We start from the raw sequence: 13,476 nt of genomic DNA on the forward strand, positions 1-13,476 counted from the left end.
TTTATTAGCAAAATGTTGTAATACTGTTAATCAAGCAAGTCAATAATAGTTAACTAAAGGAATGCTACATTCCTTCTTATGTATGTGGAAATGCTTTAAGTGGACAGTTTGCTATTAGAGTTGGGAAAAAATATTCAGCTGTTATAGCATTATGTGGGGGTGTAGTTTTGAAAAAACACAATATAATGTCTCACGTCATAGAGGTTCTGAAGATATATCAGTACTGTAAATGATTTGGATTTTAATGATAAAAGTGAAAAAATATACTTGCTTTTACATTGTAAACCCATTATAAACACAATGTACAGTGATTTTACAATCACAGTAACCTGTAATAACTTTTCTTTTGAAAGAGCAGTATTCTATCATATTTATTTGTAAAACAGGAACTAAAAACATTTGTCTTCTAAATATTGGTTCTTAAGTCATTTTATATGACCAATTTATATGTGTGCAACAATTTAATACTTGGTGTGACCGTGTAGATCTTTTGTTGATCTATTCACTTTGTAGTTATTATTATTATTAATAATTATCATAGTTGTAAATGTAATGAAAATAATAGAAAACTTTATTAAGAATTTCTCCCAATTAAAGGCTAGATTGCAAATGGGGCCACTAATGTTAGCACAGGATCTGATAAGCAGTATCGCAACTGCGCTAACACGCATATTGCAAGCTGAAAATATAAACTGAACTCAAATTATTAACGTGACTTCAGACCTAACGTAAAGTGTAAGGGCTAAAAATGTTTACAAAAAAAACCAAACATTCAAATAAACTATTATTCTCATATATACACACTTTCTGATTTTTTTTAATAAGGGTTAAAAGGGATGTGATATATGACAATGTATTTGACTGTAAATGGCTATATTGTTTGTGTGTATATATATATATATATATAAATATATGTGTGTGTGTGTGCGCCTAAATATGTCTGTGTTTATATATATATATATATATATATATATATGTGTGTATATATATATATATATATATATATATATATATATATATACACACACTAACTGCCTTAATTCTTCATGGCATAGATTGCCATTCCTTAGAGATTTTGGTACATATTGACATTATAGCATTACGCAGTTGCTTCACATCCATTATGTGAATCTCCGGTTCTACCACATACCAAAGGTGCTCTACTAGATTGAGATCTGGTGACTGTGGAGGCCATTGGAGTACAGTGAAATCATTGTCATGTTCAAGAAACCAGTTTGAGATTATTTGAGTTTTGTGACATGGTGCATTATCCTGCTGGAAGTAGCCATCAGAAGATGGGTACACTGTAGTCATAAAGGGATGGACATGGTCAGCAACAATACTCAGGTAGGCAGTGGCGTTTAAAGATGCTCAATTGGTACTAAGGGGCCCAAAGTGTGCCAAAAAAATATCCCCCACACCATAACACCACCAACACCATCCTGAACTGTTGATACAAGGCAGGATGGATCCATGCTTTCATGTTGTTTACGCCAAATTCTGACCCTACAATCTGACTGTCACAGCTGAAATCAAGACTCATCAGACCAGAAATGTTTTTCCAATCTTCTATGGTCCATTTTTTGTGAGCCTTTGTGAATTGTGGGCTCAGCTTCCTGTTCTTAGCTGACAGGAGTGGAACCCGATGTGGTCTTCTGCTGCTTTAGCCCATCTTCTTCAAGGTTCGACGTGTTGTGCGTTCAGAGATGGTATTCTGCATACCTTGGTTGTAACAAGTGGTTATTTGAGTTATTGTTGCCTTTCTATCATCTCGAACCAGTCTGACCATTTTTCTCTGACATCAACAAGGCATTGTCATCCACAATACAAAATCCCAGTAGATCAGCATTTTTTTAAATACTCAGACCAGCCCGTCTGGCACCAACAACCATGCCATGTTGAAAGTTAATTAAATCCCCTTTCTTCCCCATTCTGATTTCTGATGCTCAATTTGAGTTCAGCAAGTCGTCTTCACCGCGTCTAGATGTCTAAATGCATTGAGTTGCTGCCATATGATTAGCAATTTGTGTTACCAAGCAATTGAACAGGTGTACCGAATAAAGTGGCCAGTGAGTGTGTATGTGTATATATATATATATATATATATATATATATATATATATATATAAAAATAACATATTTTGTATAGGTATATATTTTACATTGTCATATACCATATCCCTTTTAACCCTACATATATATTAATGTAAAAAATATTGGCCCATACCAAGGGAGTATATATAGATATATATTGAGCTGAAAGAAATAGCAGTAAAAATATATATGAACGGTTGCTAGTGCACGGCAATATATGATACCAAATGTATGTAGCTTGTAAAAAGAAAAATAGAAGAACAAATCACAGACCAGTGTGCAAATAAATGCCTTTTATTATTGTGTTCTATAAAAATATACATCTGTATTATAATAATTACAGATATATATATTTTTATAGAATGCTATAATAAATGGAACTTAAATTTGGCATACTGGTCTGTGATTGATCTTCTGTTTTTCTTTTTATTAGCTAATGCTGGACAGTAATATACTTGTTTCTTATGTTTTTAGTAAATATATAGATATATATATAGAAAATAAAAAGAATATTGGAATGCAAAATATTCATAATTACATTTGGATTTAACAATGTTAGTCTAATGTGGTGTTGGGTTACCACGCGAACAATAAGCATTAAGTTTCATTTTTTTTAGCAGCGTGCTCCATTGAAGTCTATGTGGAGAACTTAACACTGTCATGATATCCAAAGTCCTGAAGTTAGCACACCTGATCTTTCACTCTCAAGCTATCTTTTTACTTTCATCTTGTAATACGAGCGTTAACCCACTCCGGAGTAATTTTTTACTTTAACAGTGTAGTTAGCACACAAGTGAACATATATTTAGCACACCACTAGTAATCTGGCCCTAACTCGTTTTAAAATGTATTATAATTTCCTATAATTTGCTAGGAAAGGGAATATACATTACAAATACGTTTTTGTGTCTATTGCACTCATTGTGTTAAAAGGGACACTAAACTCACATTTTCTCTGTCATGATTCAGATAGAGCAGCAATTTTAAAGCAACTTTCTTATTTAATCCTATTATATATTTTTCTTCGTTCTCATGCTATCTTTATTTGAAAAAGTAGAAATTAAAGCTTAAGAGCTGGTCCATTTTTGGTTCAGACCCTGAGTAGCACTTACTGATTGGTGGCTAAATGTAGCAAACCAATCAACAAGCTCTACCCAGGTGCTGAACCTGAAATGGGCCGGCTCATAACCTTACTTTTCGGCATTTTCTAATAAAGATAGCAAAAGAACGAAAAAGAATTGATAATAGGAGTAAATTAGAAAGTTGCATAAAATTGCATGCTCTTTATGAATCAGGAAAGAAAAAAATTGGGTTTTGTGTCCCTTTAAGGTTTTTGAATGTCAGCTATACTAGAAAACATGTCTTACGCTACTTGTTTTTGCCTTTTAATCTTTGACAATGTAGCCCCCCAGAAATATGGATCATACTTACAATTGACTTTCTAAAGGTAGTGAAGGATCTATCCTTTCTCCCACTGAGTTGGTATGATCTACACTTGGGTGCTTGGCTGCTTTCAAGTTTCCAGCTGAATGTCTGTGGGTGTGTCTGAGTTTGTCCTCTTTGGATGGCGACAAGCCTGTTTTGTCAGCACCATCAAACTGGGCTGAGAAAGAAAAGAAAAACTATAACTCGCCAATTGTAAAGGCATAAAATACCATGACAAATGATACAGTTCTCGTTGTTTATTTGTGCTTTTAGATGGATTTCTGATTGCTACAGGAAAACCTAGCCCTTGCCTATGTACAATGGAACTAGCATCACTACAAAGGTCAGAATTAAAAGAAATCTCTGCTGAGAAATCCCGATACATTTCTGGACCCCGTATATGACTAGACTTTGACATTTCTGATGTATGTGCTCCAGACTACATTTCAGAAGTATTATCATGTTATATTAGCATCGCAAAAATTATTTGAAAGTGTAAACCCAACAAAAAAGCAGCACAAAAGCATATTTTTCATATCTATCTTTTTCTTTATTTTTTATACACAAACAAGTACAAATTCCAAGATTTTTTTATTAATATATTTTTTAAATAAAAATATTAAAAATTACCATTTTCCTCCACAAGTAAGTCACAATATTCTCTGCTTGCATCTTTGGTTTAGTTTAAGGTTTTGAATTGAAAATAGTCTATATTTTTTTTAAATAACAACTAATATCTTTCTTATTACATCACTGTACTATCTTTCTAATGGTACTATATATACTATCCTATCTCCAAGCTGTCCCACATTACAGATACAAATATTCCAAAATTCAAAGTTTTCCTGGTCCCAAGCAGTGAAAAATATTCATAATCTATATTCTGAATGTAAAATGTGCAGAAAACGATACAGAAATAAAACAGGAGAGAACAGAAAATATAGAAGAGTAAGGAAATAGATTCTTCTAAGGCAAAATCTTGATACAATATCTTAGACAATAAAGGTTGTTATCTTGAAGTAAAATCTTTAATGTATCCTGAAATGTTGATGGGGGAAAAAAAGCCTATCAGTGCAACAGTGACACCAGATGACAAAAATCGATAGAAAGAGGCTGGAGGGGGCGAGGGATTACGGCGTACACGGCACGAATCAAGAATACATTACTGTTTAACGGGCCATCACATCAGTATTTCTGTCTGTTTGCTCCCTCTGGATACAGAGATATTGATGACCTCTAATGTAGTTTCACAACATATTTCATCACCTTTTAAACCTGTCAGTGGCTGGAACAGCAGTGTTGGAGTTAACACATGTTAAGTGATACATTAGAATGTTCATTTTTACTGTTTGTTAGATCAAGAATCTTGGTGTTAAAGCACAGAATAGAAAGTGTAATTAGATGACACTATACATACAATTATTCTATTAGGTTCTATGTTTTTGTTAGAGACATACAAATGTACATTTTGCCATCTTTCTAGTTCCTGAGCAATACATATACAACTGATGTTTACATCAGAATTTCTATTACAGTAACAATTATAAATTGTTCTCTATAGTGAAATGAATTAAAAGGATCTCATTGGCAAAATTTAACAGTAATAAAATAATGAATCCTAAAGCAAGTAATTTACTTTTTTATGAAACCAGATGCTAATGTTGATCGTTAGACTACTTATTTTATGCAATGTTTTAATTGCAACTGTTAGTCCACAGTACAGAAATTATCCTCACTACACTTTAAAGGAAGATAGAACTCAGTTCTTCATAAATTGTGTAAATGTGTATGTTTTAAAGGAGGTTTTGCTTTCTCCAAGAAGCTGAAGCTGTACAGACATCAGAAACTTGGTCCTAGAACATGAAACTCACATTTTTTTTCTTTCATGATTCAGATATAGCACGTGATTTAAAACAACTTTCCAATTTACTTATATTATCAAATGTTCTTCATTTTCTTGGTATCCTCTATTGAAAAGCAAGGAACTAAGCAGGAGTGTGCACGTGCCTGCCCACTATATGGCAGAAGTTTTGCAAGAATGTTATATATCAGCAAAGACACTAAATGGCTGCACCTTTTTCTACCATGCAGTGCTCCAGACATGTGGACACTACCTACATAGGCAACAAATTATACCATGAGAACAAAGCCAATTTGATAACAGAAGTCAAATGGAAACAGTTTTTTTAAACTGTATGTTCTGTCTCAATCAAGAAAGAAATTTTTTGTTTTTCATGTCCCTTTAAGAGCTGCTTGAACAATGTAGTAGCTAATTTACATCTTCTGAATGGCCACCTCAGATATGGAAACAATCAAGACGTATAGCAAGTATTATACCGTGTTATACTTACTTTAGTACTGCTGTATGTTTAGGTTTTGCATTAAAAAAAAATCCTTTTTTCTTTTAAATAAAAGGACAAGTAGAGCAACACCAGTTTTTTTATTTTTATGACTGATATCCACAAGTATAACCAGGTAAGTGTAACACTAACTATTGCTGTTTTTTTCAGTTTAATGTCCCTTTAAAAACCAAACAGCTCTCTGAGCGTACTTCCTGGCTGGCAGTGCACATCTAGCCCATGCTGTTCTCAGAGCGATCTTGTAGCAGTACAAACTCACAGCACAATCCATATAGAGAGAGAATTAGCAATGTAAAAAATGAGACGTTATAAATCTCATTTGCATACCATTACTCTCTGCATGCAGTATAGAAAGGAATGTGAGACAGAGGTATCATGCTGCGTCTAGTGTACTTCATTTATTGTTTTACTTAACCAGGCGTTCACATAAGCCTATCACTCCATTGTATACCTTTTTATTAAAGCAGAACAAAAAAAAAATAGATCATATTTTAAAAAACTGAAGCTTTTGTTAATAAGTAGTTATCCTATAGGACATACAATTTTAAACAACTTTCCAATTTACTTCTATTTTCAAAGTTATAATGATCTTTTGGTATTCTTTATTGAATAGTATGCTTAGACTCATTAGTGTTCACGTGCCATGATTACTATGGGCCGGATCATATATGCAGCGTCGGGTGCAAAACCCAACGTCGCCTATTTTTAGTCGGATTGAGCCATAACATATACTGCGCAGCATACAAGTTACGTGCGTATATTTCACCTATTGTTTTATTTTTTGGGTGTTTTTTTTTTTAGGTTAGGGCTTTTTTATTTTCCTGGGTACTAAAAGAGCCCATACAAATGCCCCTTTAGGGGCAATGGGTAGATTAGATCTTTTTTATTTTGGGGGGCTGGGTGGATGGGGGTTTGTACTGTTAGGGGGAACTTAGTATTTTTTTTAAAATAAAAGAGCTAATAAACTTAGGGTAATTCCCTTCATAATGCCCCTTTAAGGGCTATTGGTAGTTTATTGTTAGATTAGGGGGTGTTTTTATTTTGAGGTGGCTTTTTTGCTTTTAAGAGGGTATTAGATTAGGAATAACTTATTTTGGATAATGTAGTTTTTTTTTCTGTAATCTTAGATTTTTTTATTTTTTGTAATCTTAGATTTTTTATTTTAATTTAATCTTTAATAATTTTTATTTTGAGTAAGGGTAGTTTTTTTATTTTCTGTAATGTTAGGGCTTTTAAAGTAATTTTTATTTTTTGTAAGTGTTTATTATTTTTTTAATGTAGTTATTTTTTATTTTATGTTAGTGTATTGTAATTGGGATTCATTTTGGGGGTGTTGGGTTAGGGGTCTTATTTATTAGTTTAATACATTGCGTTGTGGGGGGTTGGTGGTTTAGGGGTTAATAGGTTAATTAGGTAGTTTGCATTGTGGTGGGTTGGCCGTTTAGGGGTTAATAGGTTAATTAGGTAGTTTGTGTTGGGGTTGGCGGTTTAGAGGTTATTAGATTTCTATAGTGGTTTGCGTTGTGGGGGTTGGCGGATTAGGGGTTAATAACTTTATTAGGTAGATTGCGATGTTGGGGGTTGGCTGATTAGAGGTTAATACTTTTATTAGTAGTTGCGATGTGGGGAAATGGTGTATATAGCGATTTTGACGTGTTGGTTTAATTTTTCGGAAGCAGGTTGGATTTTTATAGGCGATTTAAACTTTTTTAGTTTTTTTACTTAGGCGCCGGCAGTTCATATACTGCTGTAACTCATAGGCGACTCCAGAAATGTGTATTTACGAACATTTCTGAACCTCACCAGGTTGTCCGACTTATGGCAGTATATGATCTGCCGGCACCGTATATGTGATTCACCCGATGTGTGAGGTGAATTTACGGACGATGGGGGTTTCCACAGTTGCGCTGAAACTTATGCCGCATATGTAATCTCGCCCCATGGGGCCGATTTACCATCTGTCGGACTTACATGATACGCTGTAACAATCATGTCCGCCCGACATCGCTGAATGCTGACAGCATACACGGTTGGCATTTAACATTGCACAAGCAGTTCTGGTGAACTGCTTGTGCAATGCAACCCCCTACAGATTTGTGGCCAGTCGGCCCCTAGCAGGGGGTGTCAATCAACCCGACCATATCTGATCGGGTTGACTGCTGTCTGCCGGTCAGAGCAGGGCGAGGAGTTAAGGAGCGCTGGTTCTTAACTTCTGTTACCAGTGAGCCTGAAGGCTTGTGCAGAAACAGCGGAATCAGGGGGCATTTGGCCAACAGAAGGATCAAGCGCCAACAATCAGGTGCCTATTTGTCTACTGCTGACCAACGTATAAAAGCAAAATATTGTTATAAACATTGTTGCTTAGTTCACATGCACATTCCTGAACCTACCTAAGTGTTCTCTTCAACAAATTCCATGAGAGTATAAGTAAATTTGATTAATTAAATAATTCCTAATAATTACAACGCTCTCTGTATATTTTGTAAAGTAACAGAGAATGCATCTTAAATTAGAATATAGTAATGCGTAATCATTTTTTAGACACACGTTAATTAAGTATTAAAGTTTTTGTCCTTATTTCTCCCCATCACTTTTTGGCATCCCAACAGTAGTCAAAGTAAAAGGTAATTTATCTGACCAGTTTAAAGGGACATGAAACCTGCATGTTAATAATTGTATTCTCTATCAGAAAGTATGCTATGCCAAGGAGATCCAGATAGATTGTACAACAAAGCTAATAATTTTTAGAGATCTATTATTATTTTGCATTTGAGGTGTGTGGAAGTTTTGTTGTACTAAATGAACTTATAACTTCCCAAATCAATATAATTACCAAATCAGTATTTTCAAATATCAGATGTGGCCACATTAAATGCTAGAAACATTGACCGAGATTACAAGTTGTGCGGCATAGTCATTTATTAACAACTTTCCAATTTATTCCTATTATCCAATTTGCTTCATTATCTTGTTATCCTTTGTTGAAGAAGCAGCAATGCACTACTGGGAGCTAACTGAAAACTCAATGAGCCAATAACATGAGGCACATATGTGCAACCACCAATGAGCCTAACTAGGTATCCTTTTACCAAGAAAACAAAACAAATTGGATAATAGAAGTACATTGAAAAGATGTTTAAAACTGTGTTCTATCTGAATCATAAATTACAACATTTGGGTTTCATGTCCCTTTAAAGGGTCATTACAGTCAGAAAAAAATGTACATGCGCTTATTTAAATTTTTTGTTTTTTTGTTTTAAGATTAGTCACAATGCACCTCTATGTATTTAACCCCTGCAAATGGAAACTACTACTGATCAAAACAGCAGTGCGAGTTGCACAAACCAGCTGTGTAGTTAGCGTTGCTGACTTGATCAATGTCAGTTTCTGCTCAGGAACAGCAGTGCTCTGTGGGTACTGAGTGGTACTTCTACTATGTGTTTAACTTCTTTTCAGGGAAACATGCAGGGTTGCTGGTCTTAAAATGACATAATCTAATGAATTAGAACATACATTTTTGACTATAAAGGCCCAGCTGAAATATACTTGCAGGTGATATTTAAATGCAAACGATCTTTCCAGGAGATACCTTTACTAAAAATGCTTTCAAATTGCAGAATAATAACTGTTAAATCCCACTATTTCATAATTAGAAACAGACTTGCTGTACAAAGTGCAAAAACAAAGTGCATTGATTCTACGTTTAGTTATCCATGATATTTGTGAACTACTCTACATTTGTGCCCTCTATGTCAAAAAAATAATCCACCACATAGCTAGAATAAGGCATATTAGACTTGTATTCAAATCTTATACACATAGCAAATAAACATTAGCGTGCAATGCATTTGAAGATTTCTGAGTTTTGCACATCTGGTTAAGATATCTATTTGTAAATGTCCCCGATAAATATACAAATTATACAAAATGTTTGTAAGCCTTCAAATCAGGTCTCAAAAAAATATATCAACTAGGTATGGGCGAATGTTTCTAAAAATGTAAAATTTAAAACAAATTTTAATACATTTGTTCGAATCAAATTTTGAATGTTTTTGAAATTTTTCAATAACATTTGAAAATATTAGTTTCGAATAATAGAATGTTTAGCTATGAATTTTATATCACATTTAATTTCGAAATGTAATATTCAAATTTGAATGTGACATTCAATTTTGAAATAGTATTACTAGTCTACAACTGTATTTTATAAACGTAATATTCGAATTGGAATGTCACATTCGAAAACTGTAAATAACATTCAATAATAGAATTTTTATGAATATTCGTTCTTATCAACATTCGATTATGTAAATCGAATTTCTACAATAACATTCGTTCTAACATTCAATTTTAAATATAAACACATTCTCCCATCCCTAATATCAACCCAGATAACTATAAAAAATAAATAAACAAAAGGACAACACTCCAGAGCATTTTGTTTTGGGCCACTATATTACAAGAATAATTTGCTAAGCAAGTTTGAAATATACTGTACATGCTTGGCACAGAGAGTATTTAATCGGTATCAGTCTAAAAGTAAAAAATAAATAAATATTTAAATAGCAAGTAAATTTAAAAAAATATATAAAATATCTGGGGGATTTAGAGCTAGGAAAAAAAAAAAGATTGTTAGAATGCCCATTTAATATTTAAAATAAACTCAAATTATAATAAAAACGAAATTTATGCTTACCTGATAAGTGTATTTCTTTCTTGACACGGTGAGTCCATGGATCATCATAATTACTGTTGGGAATATCACTCCTGGTCAGCAGGAGGAGGCAAAGAGCACCACAGCAAAGCTGTTAAATATCACTCCCCTACCCACAATCCCCCAGTTATTGGACCAAAGGAAAAGAAGAGAAAGGAAGTAACACAAGGTGCAGAGGTGCCTGAGGTTTCTGTAAAAAAAGAAACTGTCTGAAAATACAGGGCGGGCCATGGACTCACCGTGTCAAAAAATAAATAAATTTATCAGGTAAGCATAAATTTTGTTTTCTTTCTAATGATACGGTGAGTCCATCATAATTACTGTTGGGAATCAATACCCAAGCTAGAAGACACAGATCATAAAAGGAGGGAGAAGACAGGAACCTAAACAGAAGGCACCACTGCTTGAAGAACTTTTCTCCCAAAAGAAGCCTCAACCGAGGCAAAAGTATTGAATTTATAGAATTTGGAAAAAGTGTGCAAAGATGACCAAGTTGCAGCCTTGCAAATCTGTTCAACAGAAGCTTAATTTTTGAAGGCCCAGGAAGAAGAAACAGCCCTCGTGGAATGAGCTGTGATATTCTCAGGAGGCTGCTGTCCAGCGGTCTCATATGCCAAGCGAATAACGCTCCTCCGTAGCTTTCTGACCTTGCGTTTCCCAGAAAATCAAATAAACAATGCAGAAGACTGACAAAAGTCCTTAGGTGCCTGCAAATAAAATTTTAGCGCTCGCACAACATCCAGATTATGTAACAAGCGTTCTTTGTTAGAAGAAGAATTAGAACACAAAAAAGGTACAACGATTTCCTGATTAATATTCTTGGCCCGAAACAACCTTGGGCAGGAAACCGAACTTAGTAGGCAGAACCACCTTATCAGAGTGAAAGATAAGATAAGGGGAATCGCACTGTAAAGCAGAGAGTTCAGAAACTCTGAGCAGAGGAAATAGCAACAAGAAACAAAACTTTTCAAAATAACATCTTAATATCTAAAAAATGCATAGGCTCAAACGGAGTCTGTTGTAATACTTTAAGAACAAGGTTAAGACTCCATGGAGTAGTAACAGGTTTAAACACAGGCGAATCCTGACCAAGGCCTGACAAAACAATTGCACGTCTGGCACATCCACCAAACGCTTATGTAACAAAATAGACAATGCTGAAATCTGACCCTTTAGAAAACACGCCGACAATCCCTTCTCCAGACCATCCTGAAGAAAAGACAAAATCCTAGGAATCCTTTGGATTCACACCAATACAAGTATTTACGCCAGATCTTATGGTAGATCCTGCGAGTCACAGGCTTACGAGCCTGAATCAAGGTCTCAATGACCAACTCTGAAAATCCATGCTTAAAACTAAGCATATAATCTCCAAGCAGTCAGCTTCAGAGAAACGAGATTTGGATGAAGGAAGGGACCCTTAAGTAGAAGGACCTTTCTCAGAGGGTGTCTCCAAGGTGGAAAGGATGACATTTCCATTAGGTCTGCATAGCAAATCCTGCGAGGCCATGCCGGGGCTATCAGAATTAAAGACGCCTTCTTCTGCTTGATTCGAGTAATGACTCTTGGAAGGAGAGCAAAAGGAGGAAACAGGTATGCTAGACTGAAGTTCCAAGGAACCGCCAGAGCATCTATTAAAAATGCCTGCGGATCCCTTGACCTCGAGACATTTCTCGGGAGTTTGGCATTCTGACGAGAAGCCATGAGATCCAACTCCGGCTGCCCCCATTTTAGGGTCAAGCTGGAAAACACATCCGGATGAAGTTCCCACTCCCTGGGATGAAAAGTCTGTCTGCTCAGAAAATCCGCTTCCCAATTGTCCACTCCTGGGATGTGAATCACAGAAAGACAGCAGTTGTGGGTCTCCGCCCACTGAATAATTTGGGCCACGTCTGACATGGCCAAGGAACTCCGAGTTCCCCCATGGTGGTTGATGTAGGCCACCGAGGTTATATTGTCCGATTGAAACCTGATAAACCAGGCTAAAGCTAACTGAGGCCAGAGCATTGAGGATCACTCTCTGCTCCAGGATGTTTATGGGCAGAGCTGACTCCTCCCGAGTCCATAGGCTCTGAGTCTATAACAATCCCTAGACTGCTCCTCAAACCAGAAGGCTGGCATCCATGGTCACAATCACCCAGGAGGGTCTGCGGAAGCAAGTTCCCTGGGAGAGATGGTCCTGAGAAAGCCACCATGGAAGAGAGTCTATTGACATCTGATCTAGATCTATACACGGAGACAGGTCTGTATAGTCCCTGTTCCATTGACTGAGCATGCATAACTGCAAAGGTCTGAGATGGAACCGAGCAAACGGAATGATGTCCATAGAAGCCACCATCAGACCGATTATCTCCATACATTGAGCCACTGACGGCTGTGGATAGGACTGAAGAGCAAGACAAGAGTAAAAAAAAATCTCTCTTTTTCTGACCTCTATTAGAAAATTCTTAATTAACAGGGAGTCTTTTATGGTCCCCAAAAACACAACCCTTGTAGCTGGAACCAAAGAACTTTTTTCCCGATTCACCTTCCATCTCTTGGATCGAAGAAAAGACAACAAGATCTCTGTATGAGATTCTGCTTGTTGAAAAGAAGATGCCTGAACCAGAATGTCGTCTAGTTAAGGTGCCACTGCAATGCCCCAAGGCCGAAGCACAGCTAAAAGAGCCCCAAAATATTTGAAAAAATTCTGGGGGCTGTGGCAAGGTCGAATGGAAGGGCCACAAACTGGAAATGATTGTCCAAGAAGGGTAATCTCAGAAACTTGAGATGGTCCCTGTGAATGGGAACATGAAGGTATGCATCTTTTAGGTCTATGGTTGTCATGAACTGACCTTCTTATACCAAAGGTAGTCTTGAAGGATAACACTCTGAGAAACTTGT

General features: G+C 35.7%; 1 protein-coding gene across 1 annotated transcript in view; it reads right to left on the bottom strand.

Annotated features, from left to right (window-relative positions):
* SHF (Src homology 2 domain containing F) overlaps positions 1-13,476 on the bottom strand; it is a 539,240-nt gene that overhangs the window by 96,357 nt on the left and 429,407 nt on the right. The window contains 1 exon segment of the mRNA XM_053717571.1: positions 3,526-3,697. Coding sequence (XP_053573546.1) covers positions 3,526-3,697 — 172 coding nt within the window.

The sequence above is a fragment of the Bombina bombina genome, chromosome 6, assembly GCF_027579735.1.
Source record: "Bombina bombina isolate aBomBom1 chromosome 6, aBomBom1.pri, whole genome shotgun sequence".
Classification (NCBI taxonomy): Eukaryota; Metazoa; Chordata; class Amphibia; order Anura; family Bombinatoridae; genus Bombina; species Bombina bombina.